This window comes from Eretmochelys imbricata, chromosome 26, assembly GCF_965152235.1.
Source record: "Eretmochelys imbricata isolate rEreImb1 chromosome 26, rEreImb1.hap1, whole genome shotgun sequence".
Lineage (NCBI taxonomy): Eukaryota > Metazoa > Chordata > Testudines > Cheloniidae > Eretmochelys > Eretmochelys imbricata.
In genome coordinates this window covers 14,777,886-14,805,673 of record NC_135597.1, presented here as the reverse complement: position 1 = coordinate 14,805,673, position 27,788 = coordinate 14,777,886, and the positions used below count along the sequence as shown (strand labels likewise).

General features: G+C 55.9%; 1 protein-coding gene across 1 annotated transcript in view; it reads right to left on the bottom strand.

Moving 5' to 3' along the window:
* FER1L5 (fer-1 like family member 5) overlaps positions 1-27,788 on the bottom strand; it is an 80,159-nt gene that overhangs the window by 7,089 nt on the left and 45,282 nt on the right. The window contains exons 26-45 of the mRNA XM_077805569.1: positions 27,291-27,393; positions 26,497-26,660; positions 25,892-26,068; positions 24,901-24,955; positions 24,607-24,684; positions 24,059-24,240; positions 23,798-23,956; positions 20,044-20,142; positions 18,880-19,041; positions 18,424-18,607; positions 15,407-15,450; positions 13,811-13,945; positions 12,815-12,946; positions 8,494-8,649; positions 7,634-7,725; positions 4,137-4,307; positions 3,111-3,259; positions 2,432-2,571; positions 1,559-1,647; positions 1,025-1,120 (exon numbers count right to left, since the gene is read on the bottom strand). Coding sequence (XP_077661695.1) covers positions 1,025-1,120; positions 1,559-1,647; positions 2,432-2,571; positions 3,111-3,259; positions 4,137-4,307; positions 7,634-7,725; positions 8,494-8,649; positions 12,815-12,946; positions 13,811-13,945; positions 15,407-15,450; positions 18,424-18,607; positions 18,880-19,041; positions 20,044-20,142; positions 23,798-23,956; positions 24,059-24,240; positions 24,607-24,684; positions 24,901-24,955; positions 25,892-26,068; positions 26,497-26,660; positions 27,291-27,393 — 2,567 coding nt within the window. The remainder of the gene's footprint in view (positions 1-1,024; positions 1,121-1,558; positions 1,648-2,431; positions 2,572-3,110; positions 3,260-4,136; positions 4,308-7,633; positions 7,726-8,493; positions 8,650-12,814; positions 12,947-13,810; positions 13,946-15,406; positions 15,451-18,423; positions 18,608-18,879; positions 19,042-20,043; positions 20,143-23,797; positions 23,957-24,058; positions 24,241-24,606; positions 24,685-24,900; positions 24,956-25,891; positions 26,069-26,496; positions 26,661-27,290; positions 27,394-27,788) is intronic.

Sequence of the window (27,788 nt, the reverse complement as noted above, 5' to 3'; positions counted from 1 at the left end):
GGGGAGCCGCAGGGACAGCCGGGGGCTGTGGGTCGGGAGCGAGGGGCACCGGCAAGGAGGGTGTGGGGATGGGGAGCCGCAGGGACAGCCGGGGGCTGCGGGTCGGGAGCGAGGGGCACCGGCAAGGAGGGTGTGGGGATGGGGAGCCGCAGGGACAGCCGGGGGCTGCGGGTCGGGAGCGAGGGGCACCGGCAAGGAGGGTGTGGGGATGGGGAGCCGCAGGGACAGCCGGGGGCTGCGGGTCGGGAGCGAGGGGCACCGGTAGGGTGGGAAGGGGGTGGGGAGCCGCAGGGACAGCCGGGGGCTGCGGGTCGGGAGCGAGGGGCACCGGCAGGGTGGGAAGGGTGTGGGGATGGGGAGCCGCAGGGACAGCCGGGGGCTGCAGGTCGGGAGCGAGGGGCACCGGCAGGGTGGGAAGGGGGTGGGGAGCCGCAGGGACAGCCGGGGGCTGCGGGTCGGGAGCGAGGGGCACCGGCAGGGTGGGAAGGGTGTGGGGATGGGGAGCCGCAGGGACAGCCGGGGGCTGCGGGTCAGGAGCGAGGGGCACTGGCAGGGTGGGAAGGGGGTGGGGATGGGGAGCCGCAGGGACAGCCGGGGGCTGCGGGTCGGGAGCGAGGGGCACCGGCAGGGTGGGAAGGGGGTGGGGATGGGGAGCCGCAGGGACAGCCGGGGGCTGCGGGTCGGGAGCGAGGGGCACCGGCAAGGAGGGTGTGGGGATGGGGAGCCGCAGGGACAGCCGGGGGCTGCGGGTCAGGAGCGAGGGGCACCGGCAGGGTGGGAAGGGGGTGGGCAGCCCCAGGGGCTGCGGGCTGGAATTGAGGGGCCAGGCACCAGCGGGGCTGTATGTGGGAGGAGTATAGAACAGAAGTTGCTGCTCTCAGTCTGTCCGTTTTCTCAGCCTCCATGTCACTGGCTCCAGCCCCGTTTCATCCGCACCGGGCGTCGGCTGCTTCCCAGGCAGGCCGGGCCGAGGGCCCGTGGCTGGGCTCCCTGGGGCCCGAGGGTGCAGGCGGCAGGCCCTCACCCTTTCACATAGATGTCGCTCATCCTCTGCCCCGTGATGCTGGTGTCCTGCAGATCCACGTCCCGCGTGCTCCAGACGATGCAGCGCAGCTCGTACCTAGGGAGGGGCAGCGCGGGCAGCTTTGGCTGGTTGGAGGCTGGACACAGCCTGGGGGGGCTGGGGGCTGGTGCGCTCAGGCTGCCTATGGGCCTGGGCTCTGGAGGGCTGGCTGGCCGCAGGACCATGGAGAACACAGAGGACCCGGGAGCCCCCGGGGAATGGGAGACTCCACTGACCTCTCCCGAACCCGCGGGACAGAAGGGGAGAGTGTGCCCGGAGCAGGGGTCACACTTCAGGGAAGGAGCTGCAGATGGGCATGGCCAGGGCTGGGGCGTGGCCCCGGTGCTCACCGTGCCAGGCTGGGGAGCTGGGGCGTGGCCAGGCTCTGTGGGGCTGCACACTGCCGCAGAGATCCCAGTGCTCTCCTGGGCGTGCTGGGTTTGTGGTGTGCCAGGGTTCGCCTGCCCAGGCCAGCGAGGGATTTGTCCCACTCACCGTTTGGGCTTCCGTGGGGTGATGTCGAAGGCAGGGCCGGGGGGGCCAAAGCTCTCTGGGAAAATGTCCACCCACATCTGCAGCTTCCCCTGCCGAGCAGACAGGAGCAGGCAGCTTGTCGACACGAGCCCAAGCCCAGGCCGGCTCCTCGCCCTGCGCCGAGCCCCCCTGCCAGTGTCACCCCTGAGCACTCGCCGGCCGTCTCGCTCCCCCACTGGCCAGGCCAGGGATGTCACAGGGCTCCTCTGGGGCCTGGGGGCTGAGCTCCCACCCGGGCCAGCAGGAGCTGCTGTTCCTGGGGAGGGATCCTCCCGCTCCAGCGCCTGGGGGAGGATGCAGCCTCCTCAAACAACAACCAACCTCCCGTCCTCCCCCCGCGGCTCCATCAGCTCCCTGCAGGGCAGCGGCCAGCTGGTGTGTGGGGCCATGTGTCCCCCCGCCAAAATAACCCCCACCCTGCACGTACACACACGCATGCAGTCCCACTGCCCAGCTCTCTCACGCCCACACAGGTTTCCGGGCGTACACACGGGGCGTGAACACATCACGCAGGGAGGGGCAGCCTAGACCCGCACCCACAGAGCCGGGGCAGCCGGGGTCCCGGGGCGTCCTGCTCACGCAGCCGTTTCAGGGCACAGGTCTCTGAGCTGCCTGCACCCTCCCCGCTGGCCCCGTCGGCTGTAACCGTCAGCCCCGGCTCCGCGCTCCATGCCCGCGCTGGGCAGCCCACCAAGGACACGGGCCCTCATCCCATGTGACAGACCCGGTTTTCCGGGTTTGTCCCAGGAAAGCTGCTTCCCCACATCCTGTTGCAGTGGCTTTGGGGGCTCAAGGTGCTGGTGTGGGGCCAGGCTCACCGCTCTGGTGCCCTACCTGGCCGATGCCGGGCTGGATGCTGTGGTGCAGCGTCCTGGTCTCCAGGTGCTCGGGGACCAGCCCGCAGGTGCGGAGCAGGTGCAGAGCCAGGCGCTCTCTCGGGGGGCCCAGGTGACCGTGCGCAGGGACCTTGCTCTCTGAGACAGGGAAGCCAAGCACAGCAGAGGGACGTGGGGTACGGGGGGAAGGGGGGGGGGTTCCCATCGCTCCCTTCTGCCAACATCATCTCCCAGCTGCCCCGATTCCCTTAGTATCCTCTCCCACCCCCCATTTACCAGTGGGCCTCGCCCACCCAGTGCGGCCCATTCAGGCTGCTCCTTGCTCAGCGTCCCCAGGGCCATGCCCAGCTCGCATTCCCTGCAGCAACCAGGCCTCCAAATCCCAATCCCAGGGCCTGGGTCCTGGCCCCCGCCGCATGGGCTGGCTGCCGGGAAACAGCTATAGAGAAACCCTGCAGTCCTTTGATGGCAGGGACCCCGTGTCTTACCCAGGGGCTCGCAGTGCCCCGGGAACCCTGTGTCCCGCCCAGAGGCTCGCAGTGCCCAGGAACCCGTGTCCTGCCAAGGGGCCCCCAGAGCCCTGTATCCCAGCCCCGGGAACCTGTGTCCTGCCAAGGGGCCCCCAGCGCCCAGGGACAGGGTCTGACTTGTCTCTCCTGGGGACTCTGGGCACTCACCAAACTGCGCCAGCAGGAAGGCCCTGCCCATGAAGGTGGCTTTGCCTCCGTCTGCGCTGAACTCAGGCAGGGCCAGACTCTTCATCTTAGCAAAGTTCTCCAGTAACTGGGTGGGGAGGAGCTGGTCTCGCCACTGACAGGGGCCAGAACTGGGGGTGGGGGAAGGGAGGCAGCAGGGATCGGTGTGAGGCCAGGGAGATGGGTGCATTTTAACCGGCTACTCTGAAGCTTGGGCTCAGCTCTCTGACCCCACGGGGCCAGCTGTGCCAGGATTAGGGCACACTCTATGGGCAGCAATGTGTGTGCATTTCATCCCTGGAGCTCATGTCAGGGCTGGGCAGTATTGTCCCCAGAGGGGAAACTGAGGCACAGAGTAGGGCTGGGATCGCCCAAGGGTGCCCAGCAGGGCAGTGACATTGCTGGGAGCAGATCTCAATTCCTGGCTGGTTGTCCTGTGCTCTAACCATGGGCGGGGGCTCCCGAGTGACCCCCAGTGCGAGTGAGGCTGGGACTGGTCTGTCCCTGAGCCCTCCTCCATGCTCATCATCCGAATCTCACCCCTGCACCATTGCCCTCCTTACTGGCACCCCCATGCTGGGTTCCCCAGTGCTCTCCCCATCCCTAACCTCTGCCCCCCTCGTCCGGCACAGCAGCCCCCTGCAGCTTCCTGGGGAGCAAGGAGATTTGTGTGCACACAGGGCCAGACCCCTGCTGTGGGCTGACCTGCGTATTGCTGGGAGAGGCCAAGGGACCCCATCACTTCTGCAGCAGGGACAGATAAGTACCGGAGTGCATCTAGCCCTGGTGTCCCGATCACACAGGGCCCAACACCCACTGTGCAGACCCAGGAGCCTGCCTCTGCCCAGGTCACGGTGGCTGGCTCCCGAGGGCCTGGGCACCGACGCAGGCTGAAATCCTCTGGGTGGGGAGGCTCTGCCCCAGCTCCACAGCCCAGATGGCAGGGAGAGACTCCGGCCTTGCCCTGGCCCAGCTGGGGGGAGGCGGGGGAGGGTGCTGGCCACTCACATGCAGTAGGACTGGGGCAGCCCGCAGTTGGCCCGGAAGCGGGACAGGACTCGGTTCTCCAGGTCGATGCTGGTGGCTCCTATCTTCTGGTCCGGGAGGACGAGGTCGTAGTCAAAGAGCGAGATCTGCAAGTCCTTCTCCCGTGGGAGGGTGCACCGGAGCTCAAACATCCTGACGGGATGGTGGGCGGGGGCAAAGAAAGGGACGGGAGCTCGCTCTGCGACCCGAGGGCTCTTGGCCTCAGCTCCGCCTTCCCTCCTGCCCTTCCACCTGCCTGGGCCAGAGCCCTGTGGGACCAGGGAGGCCCAGAGCCCGGGGAAAGGTCACACCGCACAGCGAGTCCCTGGCAGGAGGAGATGGTCTTGGGGCTTTACTGCCACCAGACACTCCAGCTCTGTAGCTCTGGGCCGGGCCTGGCACGGGCCCAGCCATCCCACCTCTGCCCCCTCTGCACGCAAGCCAGCTGCACACTGCAAGGGAAACGCTTCTCGGCACATTCAGAGCACGGCTCAGCAGGGCCAAGCTCCAGACCGAATGTGGGTTTATGTGCCCTCAGTTTCCCTCTGGGCTCTGCACTGATCGTAAAGAGGTGGGACCGGTGTTTGGCTCCTACAGCAGCCTGGTTAGAGCCCAGAGCCATCACAAACTGACCGGAGCCTGCACCTGTGAATGGCAGATGAGGCCTGGACATTCGCTGCTCCTGAGCACAGCCATGAGGAAGGAGATTCCCCCTCTCTGCAGGGAAGCAAAGCCCAGCTGGAGGAGACAGGAGGCAGGTGGCTGGGGGAAGAGCTGAGCTCACATTGTACATCTACACTGTAAAAACCCACCAGCGGCAGCGAGTCGCAGAGCCTGGCTCGACGCACTCGGGATCACAGGGGTCGTGCTGTGGAGCTAACCAGCCCTGCAGACGTTCCCACGTGGGCTGGAGCTCGGGCTGAGACCCCCCCCCCAAAGCCAGACTTGCTGCTGCTGTGGGGATTATTTTGCAGTGTAGACACACCCAGCGACACAGGGCTCTGACCTAGACAGAGGCCATGTCCACACTACACAGCTGAGGTGACCTGTGTGAGACCTGTGTTGACCTGTGTTACAGCACTGCAGGAATTACTGTGGTTTTTCATGTTCACACTGCCTTGCCCCATCTGTCGGTGGTGCACGTCCTCACCTGGAGCACTTGCACCAACTTAACAGGGGCAGGAGGGCCGGGTGGGGGAGGCTGAGAGCCCAGGCTCTCGGTTTGGTGCCAAGCTCCCAGCTGGAGCCTGGCTGCGGCCCGGGCAGGGGAGCTCTGTGGGCAGTGGGGAGCTGAGAGCCCGGACAGCACCTGGCTCCGGCTGGGAGCGCTGCTGGGGCTCACAGCTGGAACCCCCACCCTCAGTTTCAAAACAGGGACCCTACCAGCGGTGAAATTGACTCCCTTGTCAATTCCACGGCTCCCCCTCTCAGCCACCCTCTGCTAACCTAAGGGGGCTCAGATTCTGGAGCCAGATGACTAATCCATTGCTGCCTTGTTTTGAAAAGGCGGCCTGGTGTCTCTGCCAACACACTGAGAGCGTGCACCCTGGAGGGAAGGGGTGTGCCCACCTGTCCTTTTGCCCACTACCGGGTGTGACGTTAGGAGTGTAATATAATATCTCATTGAAAGGTGACAGGGCCAGAAAGAGTTAATGAACTCCCAGACTGACCTGACCCAGGGCCGAGCTTTAGAGACGGGTTAGGAAGAGATGGAAATGAACAGAGCTGTGAACTGCAGCGGGCCTTGTCAAAAAGAGAAGGGGAGCTGTTTGCTCAGGGCTTGTGATGAAGCAAACGAGGCTTGTCTATGGCTGTGGCTTTGAGTCAAAGATCAAAAGAGGGGTATTAACGTTTAGGGAGCCACTTGAGTGCAATAGTATCTTTGTCTCTCTGGCTCTTGGAAGGTTGTGGTAACCGGTGTCTGAACTGTCTAACACGGGGGAGGCCAACCTGGGCCCCCGGAGCCACGTGCGGCTCTTCAGGAGTTAAGAGGCGGCTCCTTGTCTAGGCGCCGACTCTGGGGCTGGAGTGACAGATGCCACCTTTCCAATGGGCCGGGGGGGGCGCCCTGCTCAACCCCTGGCCCTGCCCCCACTCCACCCCTTCCCGCCCCCTCCCCTGAGCCTGCCATGCCCTCGCTCCCCCTCCCCCCCCAGAGCCTCCTGCACCCCACAGAACAGCTGATCAGTTGGTGCGGGGAGGGAGGGGGAGGCGCTGCGCAGTGGGGCTGCCGGTGGGTGGGAGGCGCTGGGAGCGGGTGGGGTGGAGCTGATGGGGGTCTGCTGACATATCACTGGGGCTCTTTGGCAAGGCACATGGGTAAATTCTGGCTCCTTCGCAGGCTAAGGTTGGCCACCCCTGGTTTACTGGATAAATGACCCTGGGTTAATTCCTGTGATGTCTGGGAGAAGGGAAGTTGAGCCTCTTGTCTTCTCAGGCCAAAAGGCTGCTGGAAATGTATAAAAACCCTGGGACACGATCCTACTTCATCTCTGATCTGCTCTGGGTTTCAAGAAGGGGAAACCCTGAGCCATAAGGATTGAGATCCCCAGTCACTGACTGGAGTCACCCTGAATATGGACATTGGACTATAACCGATGAACTATTTCTAAAAGAAAAGGAGGACTTGTGGCACCTTAGAGACTAACCAATTTATTTGATGCATCCAATGAAGTGAGCTGTAGCTCACGAAAGCTTATGCTCAGATAAATTGGTTAGTCTCTAAGGTGCCACAAGTACTCCTTTTCTTTTTGCGAATACAGACTAACACGGCTGTTACTCTGAAACCTATTTCTAAAAGGACTTTTGTCAACTACAAGCTCATCTCTGCTCTGTATCTGAACCTCAATAATTGAACTCAAGTCTGTCTGGATATTGATCTTTTAACCAACACTCTCTCTCTTTTCTTTTTTAATAAATTTTAGTTTAGTTAACAAGGATTGGCTATAAGCGTGTATTTTGGGTAACATCTAAGTTATAATTGGACCTGGGTGTGTGGCTGATCCTCTGGGATTGGAAGACCCTTTTCTATGATGAGACAAGATTTTCAGTAATCACTATCATACCTGACAGGTTTGTCTAGATGGAGGCCTGAGGCTGGCTACTTAAAGGAACTGTGTTGTTTGGACGTCTGGGTGACCAGGGAGGTGATACAGAGGCTGTTTTGGGCTGGCTGGGTAAATCTAAGGAGTGGAATATCCACCAGCGTTTGGGGTTTGTCTGCCCCATTCTGTTTGCAGTTCACCCTAATTGAGTGACCTCAGCTGGCTCTTACAGACACCATCCTCGCAGGCTCTGAGAGCATGCACCCTGGAGGGAAGGGGTGTGCCCCCATCTTTTGCCCACTACCAGGCCATGTTCCCTTCGCTCTGACCTGTTCCCTCCAGGCTGCTCGGTGATCCGCAGAGCTCAGGGCGGGGTGGGCAGGGTTTAGACCCTGAGCTGCCCTGGGGCTCTGGAGAGCTGCCGACTGGACTTACCTGCCAAAGACAGGTTCCAGGGTGTTGGGCAGATACTGGTCTCTGTCCCCCAGCTTCTTCTTGCCCAGGGTGACCCTCACATAGGGATCACACTGCAAGGGGCACAGCCAAGAAGGGGCAGTTAATAAACATCCCCCTAGTGCCACGCCCTGTTCTTGTCACATCCAGGAATTGGGGGGTGGAAGCGGAGCCGGAAAGGGTCTCCCAGGCTGTGTCAGACGGGCCTAGGCACTGGACTGAAGCTTGAGGAGCACAAGCTGATCTCTCCCCGACAGGACCCGGGAACAGGGCCGACTGGGACACGGCTGCGGCATCAGTCAGAGCTGGACTACTGGGGTAGCAATTAACCCCTTGGAACTGGCCAAGTGCCTCCAGGAGTGGGACTCTGGATTGTCAGGTCCCTTAGGGTACAGCCACACGGCAAACCACCACGCTGCAGGGCTGGTCTACAGGCTCATGCGACAGCGGGGCTGGAGCCCAGGCTCTGAGACCCTTCCCTTCGTCAGGTGTCAGAGCCAAGCAGGCATGTCTACGTGGCCACTCAGGGGGGCTGGAACTATTTTTAGACTGGGGTGCTGAAAGCGGAACCCATGTATTTGGTTGTTATTACTACTTCAAGCCAGGGGGAGCTGCCGCACCCTCAGCACCCCTAGTTCCAGCACCCCTGCGGCTGCTTTTAGCACAGTAGTGACCCCGGATCTGAAACTCCCGGACGTGGCTTTATTAGGGCACTGTCGATACTCTTCCAGGGACGTGCACCAGCCCAAGGAGCTTTGTCCCAGTGCCACAGGGAGTGGGTGCTGGGTGCGGGGGAAGCAGTGTGCAAAGCGGGTGAGAAGACCTGGGAATTGGGCAATTACCAGGCCGTTCCTATCCTTTGGCGGGAGGTTAAAGGCCCGGATGATGTAAACCCGGACCAGACACTTCTGCGGTTGGCTTTTGGGCAGCTCCTGGAACTGGCGTGGCGGTGGTGGGGAGCTGGGGTCCTCCGGCAGTGGGTAGATCTGGAAGAGTCCCTGCAAACAAACCAATCCACGTGACTTCTAGCTGCTCAGATACTGAATTGACGGAGTCTTGTCCCCTGAGCATCTGGGGCCCATTCCCTGTTGGGAACGGTGCTACTCGTGCTGTTGTGCTCAGAGACCGGAGCAGGCAGCGGCTGGGTACCGTGCCAGCGGCTAAGCTCAGAGATCAGGGCCGATGGAGGAGGGTCACGGTGCCGGCTGGCATGCCTGGCCCTGGATGGCGGGTGTGACGGGTTTCCCCCAGGGTGCCACTTGGAACTGGCGTACCACTGAGCCTGCCTGACCTACCAGCCTGGGCTTCCTTTCACACTGTACTGCTGAGACAAGCCCTCAAGCCCCATCCAGCACATACTGTGATGGTACCCTATGGAAATATGCTTATGAATGTATATATGGAATAACTAGAATATGTTTTATGCTACATATACCATGTAACCTATCTCTGTAAAGGTTCTGATCTACTGAATCTAGTCATCCTTTTTGTATGCATGTATCATTTTTTTATTCACAGTTATGAATATTGGCTGTTGTCAGGGTTCCCTCCCCCTCTGAACTCTAGGGTACAGATGTGGGGACCTGCATGAAAGACCCCCTAAGCTTATTTCTACCAGCTTAGGTCAAAAACTTCTCCAAGGCACAAATCCTTCCTTGTCCTTGGATGAGTACTGCTGCCACCACCAAGTGAGTTCAACAAAGATTCAGGAAAAGGACCACTTGGAGTTCCTGTTTCCCCAAAATATCCCCCCAAGCCCCTTCATCCCCTTTCCTGGGGAGGCTTGAGAATAATCTACCAACCAAATAGGTAAACCAGGTGAGCACAGACCAGACCCTTGGGTTTTTAGGACACTAAAAACCAATCAGATTCTTAAAAAACAGAACTTTATTATAAAGAAAAAAAAATGTAAAAGAAACACCTCTGTAAAATCAGGATGGAAGGTAATTTTACAGGGTAATAAGATTTAAAACATAGAGGATTTCCCTCTAGGCAAAACTTCAAAGTTACAAAAAACAGGGATAAACCTCCCTCTTAGCACAAGGAAAATTCACAAGCTAAAACAAAAGATACTCTAACGCATTTCCTTGCTATTATTTACTATTTCTGTAAGTTTAGATGTATCATTCATGAGGAGCTAGATTACTTGCTTGGTCTCTCTCTTTGTCTCCGGAGAGAACACCCAAACCCAAAACAAAAGTCTTCCCCCACAGATTTGAAAGTATCTTCTCCCCTTATTGGTCCTTTTTGTCAGGTGCCAACCAGGTTATCTGAGCTTCTTAACCCTTTACAGTCAAAGGAGGGATTTTATGCTACCCTTAGCTGTAGGTTTATGATAGCTGTGTACTTGCTTGATTTTTAAGTAGCCTTTGTAAAGCATTTGGTCAGCTTCTTGAGAAAGGCATGTGCAAATTAAGTGCCCAATCAAGAAGCACTTAAGGGACAAAGCATCTTGGAAGGCTCCAATCCACATAAGAAGTCTACATGAGGACGTTCAAGGTAGCAGGTAAGCAATGGCTGCTGCCTGTAAAAACTGAGTCATGCATAGACATGTGACTTGCCCATGTGACTCCAAAACTCCATCTTAGAGCTGGACATTGCATGGGGGGTCTCCACCCACAAGAGAAAGGACCCAGCAGATCGAGGGACATGATCGTTCCCCTCTATTCGATACTGGTGAGGCCTCATCTGGAGTACTGTGTCCAGTTTTGGGCCCCACATTACAAGAAGGATGTGGAAAAATTGGAAAGAGTTCAGCAGAGGGCAACAAAAATGATTAGGGGACTGGAACACATGATTTATGAGGAGAGGCTGAGGGAACTGGGATTGTTTAGTCTGCGGAAGAGAAGAATGAGGGGGGATTTGATAGCTGCTTTCAACTACCTGAAAGGGGGTTCCAAAGAGGATGGATCTAGACTGTTCTCAGTGGTAGCTGATGACAGAACAAGGAGTAATGGTCTCAAGTTGCAGTGGGGGAGGTTTAGGTTGGATATTAGGATAATCTTTTTCACTAGGAGGGTGGTGAAGCACTGGAATGCGTTACCTAGGGAGGTGGTGGAATCTCCTTCCTTAGAAGTTTTTAAGGTCAGGCTTGACAAAGCTCTGGCTGGGATGATTTAGTTGGGGATTGGTCCTGCTTTGAGCGGGGGGTTGGACTAGATGACCTCCTGAGGTCCCTTCCAACCCTGATAGTCTATGATTCTATGAAAGTCTATTTAAGTCTGTGGGAGACCCCTCCATTTTGTCTTCAGCTTGCTCAAGAGATAGGCTCTCCACCCCCAAGGATACCTGACAGAAAGTGGAACAAAGGACAGCAGCTACAGGGGGTGTGAGTGATTGCTGGACCCAGACGTAAAAGGAAGCTTACTGGGTGAGGTTTTTATCTGTATTCGGTTTTCTTACAGTATTAGACATAGACTTCCGTGTTCTATTTTATTTTGCTTGGTAATTCACTTTGTTCTGTCTGTTACTACTTGAACCACTTAAATCCTACTTTCTGTATTTATTAAAATCACTTTTTACTTATTAATTAACCGAGAGTATGTATTAATACTTGGGGGGGGGCAAATAGCTGTGCATATCTCTCTCTCAGTGTTACAGAGGGCGGACAATTTGAGTTTACCCTGTATAAGCTTTATACAAGGTAAAACGGATTTATTTAGGTTTGGATCCCATTGGGAGTTGAGCATCTGAGTGTTAAAGACAGGAACACCTCTTCAGCTGCTTTCAGTTTAAGCCTACAGCTGGTAGGGGACGTGGTTCAGACCTGGGTTTCGGTTTGCAGCAGGCTAGAGGGTCTGGCTCAAACCAGGCAGGGGCTGAAGTCCCCAGCTGGGAGGGCAGGAAAGCAGGGGCAGAAGCAGTCTTGGCACATCAGTTGGGAGCCCCCAGGGGGTTTGTGTGATCCAGCCCGTCACACATATACACCCAACTTCAGCTTCACACACAGATGCTGAGTTCAGTTCTGCATGGGAATGCTCAGCTAAGGAATTGCCCAGGACTCAAGTGTCCATCCCCCTCTGGAGTGCAAACCCAAAATTGTACCATCTTATGTTGCACAGAGAATTGCACAGCATAAGCTCATGAAACTCACTCCCTCCCGCAATGTGGAGAGAGATTTGCAACAGCTTTTTGCCCCCCAATTAGGAATTCCACACACTGGGCTTTTGACAAAACAAAATCAAGTTGATTAACTACAAAAGATAGATTTTAAGTGATTCTGAGGGATAGCAAACAGATCAAAGCAGATTACCTAGCAAATAAAAGCCAACACACAATCTGAGGTCTGGGCTCAGCCCTCCAATCTCAATCTGGGCTCAGCCCTCCAATCCCAGCTCAATTTTTTTCTTTCTCAGGTGTTGCCAGCAGCCTTCTTCCTTGGGTGGGGAGTTAGTGAAGAATGAACCAAGATGATGTCACTCCCCTGCCTGAAATAGCTTTTGCCCACGGCGGGAACCGTTTGTCTCCAAATTTAGTACCCATGCCAGACAGTGAAAAAACACTGGTATTCCAAGATGGATTCCAGTATCAGGGGACTTGGTCACATGTCTCTGTAGGGCCATAGCAGCCATGAGTCAGAGGCTGATTGTAACATCCTCGGAAGCCTCCCCAGGGGGAGATTAGCATCTTCTAAGACCTATTGTTCTCTCTAATGGCTCCTCCTGACAGCCAGCCATCTAGACTGATTGTATTCTGTCTGGTGGGTGCTCCCCAGGTGTAAACACACTTGTAATAGATGCATAGACAATATTCCTAACCTCAGATACAGCAACGATACCGGCATACAAATAGGATAATCATGTCCAGTAAATCATCACCTTTCCAATGATCTCTCACAGGTCTTATTACATCGTGGTTATGCCATAATCATATAATAACAATCTCTCTATGATGAGTATGGGTGTGTAATGCCACAGCGGGGTCTGGGAGCTTTGCACTCTGAAGATGGCACACACCGCACTGGGTGAAGGTTGAGTATTTGTCACTAGACCTCAGCTGACCAGCCCCTTTGCTCCCCCGTGTCCAGCTCCTCTGGTGGCTGGACACAGAGACACTGGGCTGCGGAGGGGCAGTTGCTCCTGGGGGTAGGACCTTGTTGATACGCCCTGGGAGCTTCGCAATGAAACCCCCCAAAAAGCCAAACACCTGGCGCCTGGTTCTCACCTTGAATTCCCCAACTACCAGGGGGTCTTCGCTGGCCGCCTCCCGCCCCCGCCCGCGGTACAGCCTGAAGGTCTGGCAGAAATCCTGCAGGCCCTGGAACTCCGGCACGGCCTCCAACTCACAGTGATAGACCTGCCAAGGAACCACAGGCTCAGGCTTTGGACACTAACAGCTTGGTCGTGCAGAGTCTGTGCCATGGGGTCAGCGAGGGCTGGTACTGAGCCAGGGAGGAACAGGATCCCCCAGAGGCAGATTTCTACAGCAGGAGCCTGGACTGTCCTCCACTGGCACCATTGTGAGTGACCAGGCTAGCAGGGTGTGCCTGATTGTCCTCTGCTGGATGCAATCAGAACTGGCCAGCTGTGAATGCGTCATACGCCCCATCCCGCCGACAAGAGATCCACTGTTAGCTGTGCTTGTAGGCAGGGGCTCTGAGCTCTCTCCATGAGGCTGCTGAGAAGGGAGAGCAGCACGGTCACGAGGCTATGTATTTGTTACAATATCTTAGAGTCTTATAGAGCCCCACCGACTGATCTGGGAATTACTGATCCCTAAACCACTTCACCTGTCACAGAAATGCAGCCACTTCTGGGGTGGAGCGTGGCAGCTGTATGACTGCAATGTACATACAGTTCTGGACAGGGAATGAGGAAGGACTTGGCATCCTGTTTGTGTGCCAAGGCCTATCTGGCTGCGAGCATCACAGCCTCTCCGCTGTGACTACTGTGGAATCTAGCTACTGAGGGAAACCCCTTGTGGCCAGCCAGGAAAAGACCAGCTCTGATTCCCCACAGAACTCCCGCGGCAAGGGGAGAAATAGCTCCCTTGCCCAGCTGTCTGAGGGCCAGACTGGCTGGCTGTGGGGACCCCACTGGCCTGCAGAAGGCAGGTTCCACCTGGGTCAGGGCAGTCATCATCCCCAGAGCAGAGGGGAAACACCTCTCTGCAACCCCCGGTCCAGGTTCTACCATGTGCGACTGCCAGCCAGGCGCACACCTTCAGGCTGTCCAGCCCTGTCTGCAGGTAGTCTCCGCTCTTTGCCAGATCCCCCGTGGCAGCATAGAACTTGCTCCACCAGTCGACACACTCCTCCTTCTCCTGGGGAAGAACAGAAGGGAAAGCAGCATGAGCCTTGCTAGACAGTGGGAGATGCAGGCATCTCTGTTGCACTGCTGCTGAGAGCTGCTACCCCACTGGGCATGAGGGGCTGCTGCTCCAAGTTCCTTCCGATCCCTCTGTGAAACCCACCTTCTCTGCTCTTGGTGTGGTTCGAAGCCACGACTCAGCAGCCATCCTGCCCAGCATCTGCAGAGATGAGGAGAGACAAATGTGTCACGCTCAAGGAGCTTAATACACCTTATGACACGGCACCCCGTGTTCTTCACAGTGATGTTATTATGATATGATTATGACATAATGATGATGCATTTTGTACAAGATGGGAAAAGTTTTCATTGGTTTTCATTCATTGCTGAATATGATTATCCTATTTGTATGCATCTGTATCTGAAAGTATGAATATTGACTGTGTATCTGTATTTCAAATGTGCTTACTCTGGGTGACACCCACAACTAGCCTTTCAGGTACAACAAGGAAGAAGCCAGACAGTGCTGATGGCCCATCAGCAAAGACAATGGACCATGGAAGAGCTGAGCCTTCCTGTGAACGCTCCAGACAGCCTGTAAGTAATGGCTGCTGTGACTCACAAACTATGCAAGGCGATGTGACCAGATCACATGACTCTGGACTCCATTTTGGGGTGTCTGTATTTTTCCACAAACTGGTCTGGGAACCAAGTTTAAAACAAAGGGTTCCCGCCAGATGCAAATGCTATATAAGACAGGGAGTGACATCATCTGTTCTTCTTCACTTCCCACACAAGAGGACTCCTGGAAACACCTCAGGAATAAAGACTGAACTGGGGGAAGTGCTGGACCCAGGCACAAAATGGGAAGTGACCGCCTAGGAAGGATTACTGTGGAAAGGGATCTGGGGGTCATAGTGGACCACGTATGAGTCAACAGTGCAACACTAGTGCCAAAAAAGCGAACATCATTCTGGGCTGTATTAGCAGGAGTGTTGTAAGCAAGACACAAAAAGTAATTCTTCCGCTCCATTCCATGCTGATTAGGCCTCAACTGGTGTATTGTGTCCAGTTCTGGGTGCCACATTTTAGGAAAGATGTGGACAAATCGGAGAAAGTCCAAAGAGCAAGAAAAATTATTAAAGGTCTAGAAAACATGACCTATGAGGGAAGAATGAAAAAAATGGGTTTGTTTAGTCTGAAGAAGAGAAGACTGAGAGGGGACATGATAACAGTTTTCAGTTACATAAAAGTTTGGTACAAGGAGGAGGGAGAAAATTGATCTCTGAGGATCGGACAAGAAGCAATGGGCTTAAATTGCAGCAAAGGAGGTTTAGGTTGGACATTAGGAAAAACTTACTGTCAGGGTGGTTAAGCCCTGGAATAAATTGCCCAGGGAGGTTGTGGAATCTCCATTATTGGAGATTTTTAAGAGCAGGTTAGATAAACATCCATCAGGAATGGTCTAGATAATACTTAGTCCTGCCATGAGTGCAGGGGACTGGACTAGACGACTTCTCCAGGTCCCTTCCAGTTCTACGATTCTATCTTCTCTTATCTTCTAAAGGGATTTTTAGCCTGTGTATGAAAACCTGGGGAACCCAAGCTGCAAAGCAAATACAGCTTGTGCCTTAAGAATCTGCAAGCCTGCTTGTACCATCACTCAGGGTGAGAAACTGCTAATTCATATTCAATCTATCTAGTATGTTAAGCTCAGTTTGCATTTTTGTTTTATTTCTTATGGTAATCTACTTTGATCTGTTTGCTATCACTTATAATCACTTAAAATCTATCTTTTAGTAGCTAATAAACTTGTTTTATGTTTTAATCTAAGCCAGTGTGCCTTGGGGAAAATCTCAGTTTGGTTAACACAAGTGTGCATTGTTCTCTTCACATTGAGGGAGAGGCAGACCAGCTATTAAACCCATATAGTGGCCAAAATGTGAACAGGGCAGGATGGTACAGCTCTGGGGTCCTCGGCTGGGGAGATGGGCATAGGTGCCAACTCCGTGGGTGCTCCGGGGCTGGAACCCCACGGGGAAAAATTAGTGGGTGCTCTGCACCCACCAGCAGCCAAGCTCCCCGCCCTGCCTCACCTCACCTCCTCCTCGCCTCCCACCGAGTGAGCCATGTCCCCGCTCCTCTGCCTACCTCCCAGCGTTTTCCACCCGGCCACCGCCAAATAGCTGTTTGGCTGCTCCGGGAGAGGGGGGAGGAGCGCGAACATGGCACGCTCAGGGGAGGAGGTGAGGACGAGGTGGGGCTGGGGCAGGGACTTTGGGGAAGGAGTTGGAATAGGGGCAGGGAGGGGGCAGAGTTGGGGCAGGGATTTGGGGAAAGAGTTGGAATAGGGGCAGGGAGGGGGCAGAGTTGGGGCAGGGGCTTTGGGGAAGGGGTTGGAATGGGGTCATGGAAGGGGTGGAGTGGGGGCGGGGCCGGGGGCAGGTCGAGCACCCATGGAAAAGAGGGGAAGTTGGCGCCTATGGAGATGGGGGGGTTTGGGGCTCTCCACTGTTGGTTCATGCAGTGGCCGGCCAAAGCCTGCATGTAATTGCAGCTGGGTGTGTCCCTGCCTGTGTGAATGCTGGTGGGAGTGTGGGATCGGCAGCGGTCTGCAGCTTGTCACAGCAGCACAGTGCAAGAGGGAGCCCAGGCTGGACAGACAGAGGGCTTAGTGGCACCCCAGTTCCAGGTTGCACCCCGTGGGGACCCGTCACACACCTGATCAGCTCCTGCCTGGCCCACCAGATTCTGCCCTGCTGCTGGGCTCCTGATGGCTCAGGACGTGACCCCCCGAGTCCCCTTCGGAGACATTCTAGGAGCCATCTCACATCTCTCAGGTAAGTGGAGGACTGGCCAGGCCAGCTGGAGGGTCTGCAGGGCCCTTGTGAGGAGTGGTAACCCAAGGATCGAGCATGGGAATAGGGTACCTTTTCCTTCAGCTGGCATTTTGATCGTTAGCTTTGGCAGGGCTTTAACCTCCCAGGGCTTTAACAGCATCTGTGTTAGTGATCCAGGCCCAGCAATGTTCATATGAATGGCCCGGCGTTATTGTAGGGGAGAGCTCTGTAGATAGGTCACTGCAGCAGGGTCCCACATGGCTCAGGGAGCCAACATGGATGGGCAGGAGTGTCCTGCTGCTGGCTGTCTTTTCAGCTTCCTGGAGGAGGGGCATCTGAGGTGGGGAAATTGAGGCACAGTGAGTGCATAGCACTGCTCCAAGTTTACAGCAAGTCTGTGGCAGAGCTGGGTATAGACCTCAGATCTCCTGACTTCTGTCCCCCCTGCTCTAACCCCTAGATGATACTGCCTCATAGGGCCCTTTAGACTGGTTAAAAGCCGGCTATGCGAGCACAAAGCCAATGCACCTTGGAGTGAGGGGCAGCACTGGGGCTTCCTGTTAGAAGTGCAGTGAGGGGAGCCCTAAGGGTTAAAGCAGAGCTGAGGCCTGGGTCACCCCTCGCTGTATCTGTCAGTGGTGCTAGACCAGGAATGCCTATGGCACCCGGTGCCATTCCCATGAGCGTTGCAGAGAGAGGGGACCCAGCAAGCAGGTGGCTCTGGCTGCTGGAGAGTAGCACTCACCTTCGCGATCTTCCCCTTGGAAGCTACTGTGTGGGGCAGGGAAGGGAGGGGGAGAAAAGAGACATGGAATTAAAGGCAACATCGAAATAGCCCCAGGAGTCTCCCAGCTCCTACAGCAGGAATGGCTAGGCCACACCAGCGCTGCATGACCACACGGGGCCCATCTGGCCTGAACGTCTATGAATTAGCCCTTTAATGCCACAAATGAGGAACAGAAAGTAGGACTCTTTACGCTTACTGTGGGGCCTGGACTAAGCCATTGGTTACCACATAATCTTGCCACCGCTGGAGCTCAGGAGTCCAACTGGACTCCCGTGACGGGCCAGTGTGGTTATTCAGAGCCCAGCCCCTAGATGGCATTTCTTTACATTGCAAAAGTAACCCGGCATTTAGTAACTGACCGGCACAACTCATGGGAAGCCAAGGCTTCTCGCAGGCAGGCTGTTCAAGGCGAGGACTGATTGGCCTGGGCACCGCTATGTGCGGGGAGCTCAGGGCTGGGCTAGCAGGGGGCTGCGGCTTGGGAGGGAGGGCCACTGGCAGAGCTGTGGGGCGGTGGGTGGGCACCCCACGACTGGAATAGCAGGCGACTGCGGATCCCAGGTGTGTGCTCAAGGGGAATACATCTTCCTTTAGTTTTAATGTTGGGGGATGTGCAGTCCTGGCACTGCAGGGTTAAAAGATTCTGTGGGGTGATGGCGGAGGGGGCAGGGGGGGTTTCTGCGTTAGAGCACAGTGGCACCATGCTGGAGCCCGGCCTGGCAGAGCCGATGGCGCCAGACGGTTGGCTCTGGGGGAACACGTGGGGTTTGGCAAATAGTCCCACAGGAGGGCGACTGGCCGTGACAGACCGTGAGGTCCCTGCCAGCAGTGGGAGAAAGCCAGTGTTCCCCAGAGGTCCTGGGAGCTGGGCTGGATGTGGGGGATGGTGAGTGGGACTCATTGGTTGGCCTGTACCTGGGGGTGGCAGGCTGGGATGGTGCCCCTCTGCTGACGGCTCACACATGTACTGGTGCAGGGATCTCATGCTGGCCTGGCCCATCACTGGCTTGTACCCAAACTCACGGTTGTCCACGACCTTCAGCTCGATGGGGGGCATTAAATCTTCTTCCATGGGTAAGTGCTGCGGGGCAAGTAGGTCCATGAGCTCCATGGGGAGGCAACAGAAGGTGCAGGCAACTGGACCAGCACCTAGACACGCAGCCATGGAGCACTGTAGACAGACAGACAACGCCAGCCACAGGGCTAGCGAGGGTGTGGGCCGGTGGGATCGAGTGGTCCCTGGAACTCTCCAGTCATCTCTGACTCCCAGCCAGCCACGTAGGCAGGCGGGAAGGGAAGTGGCTGAGCAGCGGTGGGTGGAGCCGCCCTGCCCCATGCTCCTGCCCTGCTCACCACTCTCATGAGGAAGACATTGATTGGGAAGTTGGGGTTCTCGTGGAGGTCTCTGATGGGAGCCGTCTGGATGGCCTCTCCTGCACACTCCACCACCAGGCTCGGCGACATGATGCTCAGCAGGTTATAGCTCTGCAGGCCCCGCAGGCCCCAGGCCAGGATCTGGAGGGGAGAAAGAGGCGAATGGCATGGTTGTACCATGGATGGACGTCACGAAGGAGGGCTGGGCTGGGCCCAGCTGGGCCAAATCTGTGCTCAGTGATTCAGCACCAGTCCCACTGGCAAAGACACCAGGGGTGAAGCTGCCGATGTGGCTCTGGTGTCAAATCTGGACCTTTCAGAATCAGAACAGAGCTTAGAAGCCAGCCGGGCCAGAAACTCACTGGACGAGAGCCCTGGCCATCCCCTGAGTGTATTGGACGCCCAGCAGGGAGAGGAATGGGCTGGACTGCTCTGGGGCCCAGGGAGCGATGGAGGGGCTGGTGACAGAGGCTCCCCGGCACAAACTCCCACTGATGTCCTGCCTGGCCAAGCAAGGTGGTGGGTGGGAAAAGGGAGACACTGCAGCCTGTGTTTGTGCCAGGCAGAAGGGATGGTTCTGGGTGACAGGAGAGTTACAGTCAGGAATGAGGGGCTGGGGTTAACCAAAAGGAGAAGCAGGGTCTGGAGGGAAGTGACATGGTCCCATCGCTCGACGCTCACTCCTTGGTGACTAGACTGGAGGGGCAACCTCGCCCTGGCCCCCCCCGGCGATAAGCGGGCGGGACTTCCTGGGCATCTCCATTCCCATCCTGATGAGGAGGAGCAGCAGCTTGTCCTCTCAGGAGGGGAGGCACTTGCAGGTCATTCGGGGCCATGGACCTCTCCCCAAAGTGCTGGTTTGATCTTTGTAGCTCTGCCTGCAGCAGTCCCCATGCAGGGGGCCTCCCAGCTCCAACCCCGCTGTCCCCCAGACCCTGCTGGCTGGAGGCAGTCAGGGCCTCCTGTGGGGTAGAGATAGTGGCTGACGCCCAATAGCTTGGCAGGGTCTGTGGCAGTAACAGGCATCACCTTTGGCAACACAACGTGCCCTCCGCAGCAGGGGCTTGTTTCCTCCTCCCACCAAACAAGCTACTTCTGCCCTGGAGTCCACGTGAGCAGAGGGGCCCTGGCTGTCACACTCACCTCAATGGCCATCAGTCTCAGTGTGGGCCGGATGCCGCTAGGGATGACGTAGACCCCGTTTTTCCAGGAGGGGGTGGGAAGGTGGCCTGGTGCACCATCCTGGGGGGGGAAGGACAAGGCTGTTGTGTAATGCTCGGCTCTTTCTTTGTACAAAACAGACGGAGGACTTTTGTGCCAGGGAACGACCAGGACTGGCAGCCAAGGGCAATTCCTCTGGCTTCCACATCGTGCCCCATGCCAAAGTGACCCCTCCAGCCCTCGGGGACCTGCTACATGGGCCAGGGGGCTCAGTCTCTGTTGCTCACCATTCCTGGGAATGCCAGCAAGGAGCCTGAGGAAGAGCGTAGCTTTTGTGTTGGAGACACTTGTTCGGTGGAAACTCTCCTGAGATTCTCCACCAGGATGAGTGATGTGATGTCTGCCAGTCCCAGGGACATCTCATCTGTCCCCCCTGCTCGGGCAGGACCAAGTAAACCTAGACCAGCCCTGACAGTGTTTGCTCACTTGTTCTTCAAAACCTCCAGTGATAGGGATTTCACAAAGTCCCTTGGAAGCCTGTTCCAGAGCTCAACTATCCTTAGAGTTAGAAAGTTTTTCTTAATATCAAACCTAAATCTCGCTTGCTGCAAACTAAGCCAATTCCTTCTTGTCCTCCCTCGGTGGCCATGTCAAACAATTGTATACAGTGTCGTTTTAGCTGTGTCGGTCCCATGATATTGGAGAGACAAGGTGGGTGAGGTCATATCTTGTATTGTACCCACTCCTGTTGGTGAGAGAGACAAGCTTTCAAGCCCAGAGCTTCAGGTCTGGGAAAGGTTCTCCGAGTGTCACAGCTAAAGACAAGATCGAACAGATAGTTTAGCATAAATAGCACATATTCTAAGGAACTCCTGTAGTCACAGGACAAAGCGGGGGTAAGTGGGTTACAGATGGTTATAGAATTGTAGGGTTAGAAGGGACTTCAAGGGTCATCTAGTGTAACCCCCAATAAACCATTAATCCAGAATTGTATTAAGTCTTAATAAAGACACGGAATTTATAGTTTATTACAACAATTTGTAACCCACTGATCCCCCTATTTGTCCTGTGACTTCAGGGGTGTTAACAGGCCACTTCACCTTGAATGGTCCATTCCAACGTGTGCTAACTACTTACGCTAAACGATCTGTTCAATCTTGTGTTTAGCTGGGACACGTGGGGAGCCTTTCCCAGACCCGAGGATGAGCACTGTGTGGCTCAACTGCTTGGCGCTCTCACCAACAGAAGTTGGTCCAATAAAAGATATCACCTCCCCCACCTTGTCTCTCTAGTGGAAGACGGTTAATCACCATCTTCCTTATAACAACTTTTTACATATTTCAAGACTGTTATCAGGTCTGGAATACTGTCCAGTTCTGGGTGCCACACTTAAGGAAGGACGTGGACAAATTGGAGAGCATCCGGAGGAGAGCAACCGAAATGATAAAAGATTTAGAAACCCTTATCTAGGAGGAAAGGTTAAAAAAAATGAGCATGTTTAACATTGTAAAAAGCAGACTGAGGGCACCTGATAACAGCCTTCAAATATGTTAAGGGATGTAATAAAGATTCATGGATTCCAAGGCCAGAAAGGACCATTGTGATCATCTAGTCTGATCCCCCGTTTCTCAAAGGCCAGAGACCTGCCCACTATAATTCCTAGAGCAGATCTGTTAGAAAACATCCAACCTTGATTTTAAAATGGTCAGGGATGGAGAATCCATCACAATGCTTGGTAATTTGTTCCAATGGTGAATTACTCTCGCTGTTAAAAATTTACACCTTATTTCATAGAATCATAGAAGATCAGGGTTGGAAGAGAGCTCAGGAGGTCATCTAGTCCAACCCTCTGCTCAAAGCAGGACCAACCCCAACTAAATCATCCCAGCCAGGGCTTTGTCAAGCTAGGCCTTAAAAACCTCTAAGGAAGGAGATTCCACCACCTCCCTAGGTAACCCATTCCAGTGCTTCACCACCCTCCTAGTGAAACAGTGTTTCCTAATATCCAGCATAGACCTCCCCCATGGCAACTTGAGACCATTACTCCTTGTTGTCATCTGCCGCTATTGAGAACAGCCAAGCTCCATCCTCTTTGGAACCTCCCTTCAGGTAGCTGAAGGCTGCTATCAAATCCCCCCTCACTCTTCTCTTCTGCAGACTAATTAACCCCAGGTCCCTCAGCCTCTCCTCATAAGTCATGGGCCCCAGTCCCCTAACCATTTTTGTTGCCCTCCGCTGGACTCTCGCCAATTTGTCCATATCCCTTCTGTAGTGGGGGGCCCAAAACTGGACACAGTACTCCAGATGTGGCCTCACCAATGCCGAATAGAGGGGAATAATCACTTCCCTCGATCTGCTGGCAATGCTCCTACTAATGCAGCCCAATATGCCATTGGCCTTCTTGGCAACAAGGGCACACTGCTGACTCATATCCAGCTTCTCATCCACTGTAATCCCCAGGTCCTTTTCTGCAGAACTGCCGCTTAGTCATTTGGTCCCCAGCCTGTAGCGGTGGATGGGATTCTTCCATCCTAAGTGGAGGACTCTGCACTTGTCCTTGTTGAACCTCATCAGATTTCTTTTGATCCAATCTTCCAATTTGTCTAGGTCACGCTGGACCCTATCCCTACTCTCCATCGTATCTGCCTCTCCCCACAGTTTAGTGTCATCTGCGAACTTGCTGAGGGTGCAATCCATCCCATCATCCAGATCATTAATAAAGATGTTGAACAAAACCGGCCCCAGGACCGATCCCTGGGGCACTCCGCCAACTAGACATAGAGCTGTTGATCACTATCCATTAAGCCGGGCAATCTAGCCAGCTTTCTATCCACCTTCTAGTCCATTCATCCAATCCATACTTCTTTAACTTGCTGGCAAGAATACTGTGGGAGACCATATCAAAAACTTTGCTAAAGTCAAGGTATATCATGTCCACCACTTTCCCCATATCCACAGAATCAGTTATCTCATCATAGAAGGCAATCAGGTTGGTCAGGCATTCCAAGTTCTGGCAGCATGAGACCTTCAGCATGTGTCATTCAGATTGAAGTCCCCCATGATAATGTACTTTTTCCCCTACACAGTGTGGATGGGTGCGTAAGGAAGCAGTAATCTTGTTCATTTGTGGGATTTGGTGGTTGGTTGCAGACTCCAACTAATACCCCATCTTGCACTTTAGCCATTAGAACATTGATCCATAAGCATTCAAGAATGTTCTCTTCCAAATAATCAGCGACTCAGAAACAGATAATGCCATTTCTGACATACATCTTTTGTCCACTTGCTCCTTCCTAAATAGGTTATAACCATTGATTTTAACATTCCAGTCATGGGAATCATCCCACTGCGTTTCAATAATAAAGAGGACGATGACCAATTGTTTACCATGTCCACTGAAGGCAGGACATGAAGTAATGGGATTAATCTACTGCAAGGGAGACCCTTTTTTGCACCATCACACAGTTCACTCATATTCAACGTGTGAGCCACTATAACCCCCAGATCCCTTTCACCTAGCCAGTTATTCCCATTTGTATCTGTGCATTTGAGTTTTCCTTTCTACGAGCAGTATTTTGCCCTTGTCGCCATTGAATTTCATCTTATTGATTTCAGACCAGCTCTCCAATTTGCCAAGGTCATTTTGACCTCTCGTCCTGCCTCCAAAGTGCTTGTGACCCCTCCCCTCAGTTTGTACAAACACCTTCCCCCCAAATAAAACACGCGCCCCTTTTACCTTGGGATTCAATAGGAGCTCAAAGGCAGCTAAGAGCTCGCCCGCTTCCTTCTGCTGCCTTGTGATTGGATACCACTGGAGGTGGGGGAGGTGTCGGGATCCAAGATCCAGACATACTAGTGGGGAACACATGCTCCTCCCCAGGAAGTCATCCTTGACCTAATATAAAGAGGAGACGTGATCAGATCATGTGAGTCATGGGCCTGCAGATCCCCTTCACCTGCTCCTCCTTTACCCACTTCCCTGGGATCTCGCACTTACAATGATATCCCGGTCAAACAGCTCCAAAACCACCAGTGGCGGGTCCTGCCGGGTGGCCTGGGGGTCTCCATAAATCAGCACATGGTCAAAGATTAGGGTCTGGTCCCAGCTGGGGCTCAGGGTGGCAGCCAAGGTCTGTGTGCGCTGACTCATGTGCAGGAAGGACACGTGGGCATAGGGATCTGGGGGAAGGAGACGGGAGAGACGGGTAGTTCAGTCCTGTCAGAGCGGGCAGAGTGTCCTGTCCGGACACAGCGCCATGGGAGAGATGTAGAACTGGCCTATCTGAGCAGCACCTGTGCACCCCTTGGACACAGTGTACGCCCAGCAGCCGGGAACCCGTAGGGCCACTGTTTGTACAGCGTAGGTCATTCAGAGCTCCCATGCCCAACAGAGGGGACCTGTCTGGCCTCGGTGGGTCATAGCAGGGGTGGCACCACGAATATTTGCGTTATGATCTGAGGGTGCCAGGAGAGGGGTGGGGTAGAGCAGGGAAGGTCAGAAGCTACATGTGTTGAGGGTCATGGGGTTTGCCTCAGGTCACCTACCGGAGGAGCTCTTGCCCGCGCTTGGTGTCAGATCCCTGGCTTGGTAGATGTAGCAGCGCAGCTGGTAGTAATTGGGCTCTGGAATATGAAGAGTTCACAGGTCTCACCCACACTCCTCCTTACCTGTTATGCAGAGGTGCCCTGCGGTGTCCCCCCACTCCTGCCATCAACCAGGGCCCAGCTGCAGAAGCTTCAATCCCTCACTCTGGCCATGGAGCGGGGCCCAGGAGGAGCCAATAAATCGCAGGGGCCCTGAAACAATCAGTGGATGGAGGGACAGATTTGGGGGGCCACCTTCCTGCTGCGGCTCTGCGGCTGGGTGCGATCCCCTCCATGCCAGTAACTCACTCTGGAAGACACAGGTGATCAGAGGAGTGTTCAGCTGCAGGATGTTCTGGGCTGGGGACCTCTTTTCTCTCTCTCCTTCCTCCGGGAGTTTTTTCTCTTGCTCCTTCTGTTTCTCTTTCTCCTCCTCCTCTCCTTCCCCCTTCTCTTGATCTTCCAACTCCACGCCCTGAGCAGAGAGCAGCCCTCAGCCCCTGGGCACCCTGAGCTGCAGGATCTCCAGCTGGAAGAGCTGGGCCCCGGGTGGAGCTCTCACTGACCAGGATGCCCTCGCACCTCCTTCCGGCTGTAGGTTTCCAACTCCACTGGGGTCTATAACCCCCCACCCCCGGCTATACATCCTCACGAACACAACAACCACTTCCTCCCACCTCTGTCGTAACTATCCCCGTCATCCCTCTCCGCTCCTCTCTACGGCTGCGTCTCCCTGGGGCTCAGGAGCAGCCTGCCTTGGGGCTGTGAGCTGCCTTGGGGCAAGTTGACCCTTATGTGTCAATCAGCCCCCTCTGGCCTACGGAGACCCTGCTTTGTGCCAGGGGTTTGTGCTAGTGGCTGGACAGGTGCTTTCTGGGAGAGGAAAGAAGAGAGGCTCCAAGTGGAGACAATGGGCCAGAGGCTGCACCCCTCCCTCTCCAGCCTGGGACCACCCATGGGCATAAGGCTGCACGATCAGGTCTAAGGAGCAGCCAGGGGTTTCCAGCTGAGATCTGCCTGCCTCGGGGAAGCCTCCTGTTGGCTCACCCTGCAAGACTGCTGCCTATGCGCCTCCCAGTTCCCGTCTGGCTGTGGTAACAGGCACAGTGGGTCTGGCCAGCCGTTGTGGGGAGGCTGCAGCCATTCTAGCGTTTGGCCAGCTGGGGACAGGATCTTACCATGTGGGCTAGAACAGTGGCCAAATGAACAGTCAAGAGCGATGCCCCTCTGCTGCCCGGCCTCTTACCAGGGAGCCCTCCAAGAGGAAAATGGGAGCCACCCTGGTGGGCTGCCCGGGCACGAGCTTCCTGCGCCAGCAGCGCCGCCGGCAAGTGTCACGCGGCCGGGGCTGCAGATGGAACTTCCAGCCAAAGAAGGAGGCGTATTCCCAGGTGTCCTCTTCCGCCGGCTTCCCTGCCGAGTGCTGACAAAACGGGGGGAGAGCTGCCCAGCAAGGATCCCGCTCAGACTGACCCTGACCCTCCGTAAGATTCCCCCGAAGCAATTCCCCGCCCCGGCCACCAGCTTTCACCCCAAGACATTTCGGAGCTTCCCAGCTCCGCTCTGCAGGCCCCAGAGGCTCAGGAACAATCCGTGAGCCTGGAGGGGCGTCTCCCGGCAGCTCTGTGGACTTTGGTGGAGCCCCGGTGATGTGCAGAGGAGCCAGGCCGCCTTACACCAGCTGAGGGTTTGTCCTCGCAGTGCAGTGCTCCCCTTTGTCACAAAGGCTCTCCAGAGCGTGTGCGTCTGAAGTTCCCTCACCCCGGGGTGCTGGGAGCAGCCCCTTCCGAGCCAGCCCCACAAGAGGGACCATGAGCACAGCCCCTGCCCTCAGCCGCCCCCACCACGTACCAGCCGGAGAAAGGAGGCGATTTCCTGCTCCTGGCTCTGAGGGTTCAGGTCCCGACAGCGTCTCCGTAGCCAGCGCCGACGCCGGTGTGTATGGTACGTCTTCTCTGCAGCATTCCAGGCCTGGGGGGTTCCGGTGGGGGGGATGCCAACGCCGTACTCCCAGCCTGAGAGAGGAGCCCGGCTGCCAGCAGGACCGGGGAGGAGGCCCCAGGCAGGCATGCTCACACCCTGGCGAGCAGACCCTCCCTCATGAAACCAAGCAACCTCCTGCCTGGCCTCTCCTGCTGCCCGGGCTCACGCCCCAACCAGCTGGGCTGGCCAAGGTGCTGATCCTGTGACTGAGGCTGGCAGGGAGAAGCTGCACCCAGTACAGGTGTTCATGCACCAGCCCTCTCTGTCCTACAGCAGGGACAGCCTAGGAAACTCTCCTCCCCCCCGGCCCCGCCACCATGTGCCCACCAGCCCAGCTCTGGAGCCGGCTCCTCCAAGGGCGAGAGGGGGACTCAGTCTCCATGGCCTGTCTGCTGAGGCTGCCAGCAAGATGGGCAGCTTGCGCCAGCGGTGGTGATCCTGTGATGAGGACGCTTGTCTGCTGGAAACCGGCTAAACTCATTACTCTGGGCTGCTCAATGGGCCCACAGACCCTTCAGGATGTGCCCAGGGGAACACAGTCAGCACTAAGCCCCACAAATCTGGGTGGGCAGCAGCTTGGTCCTGGCTCTCTGACCACTCCACATTGCAACCCCAGCAGCCACACTATTTCCCCTGGAAACAAGCACAGAAAGGCCACTTACCGGCCTCATCCACAGCTCGGTTCACCTCCACCCTCCAGCTTTCCTCGAAGTGCCAGCCCTTAGGGCACACGATCCCTTCCCTTGGGGAGACAGCGGCTCCACCCTGGAAGCGAGACAACAGGGGAAATGCGGAGCTGAGCATGTTCGCTGGAGGTGTCCCAGAGCTTTCAGAAGGGTCCAGCAGCCACGGTGGGGGCCAGACGCTCTGGAGAGCCCAGCCCGTCGGGGGCTGAGCCCGTTGACACACCCAGCCCTGAGTGTAACAGAGGGAGCTGCTGGGAGCTGAGCCCCTTTGCAAATCATGTCCTCAGAGACCAGGGCCCAGGGAAAGTGTCAGCACCACGGAGACCAAAGCCTCTGGGCATCCCCTGGAAGGCAGGACGCAAACCAGGGTGGGCAGGAAAGCAGGCTCAGGCTGCAGGCTGGAGCTGGCATGTATCCTGGACAGGGGCTGAGGTTCTGGTTTGACGGCACAGATCAACGAAAAACAACCTCCAA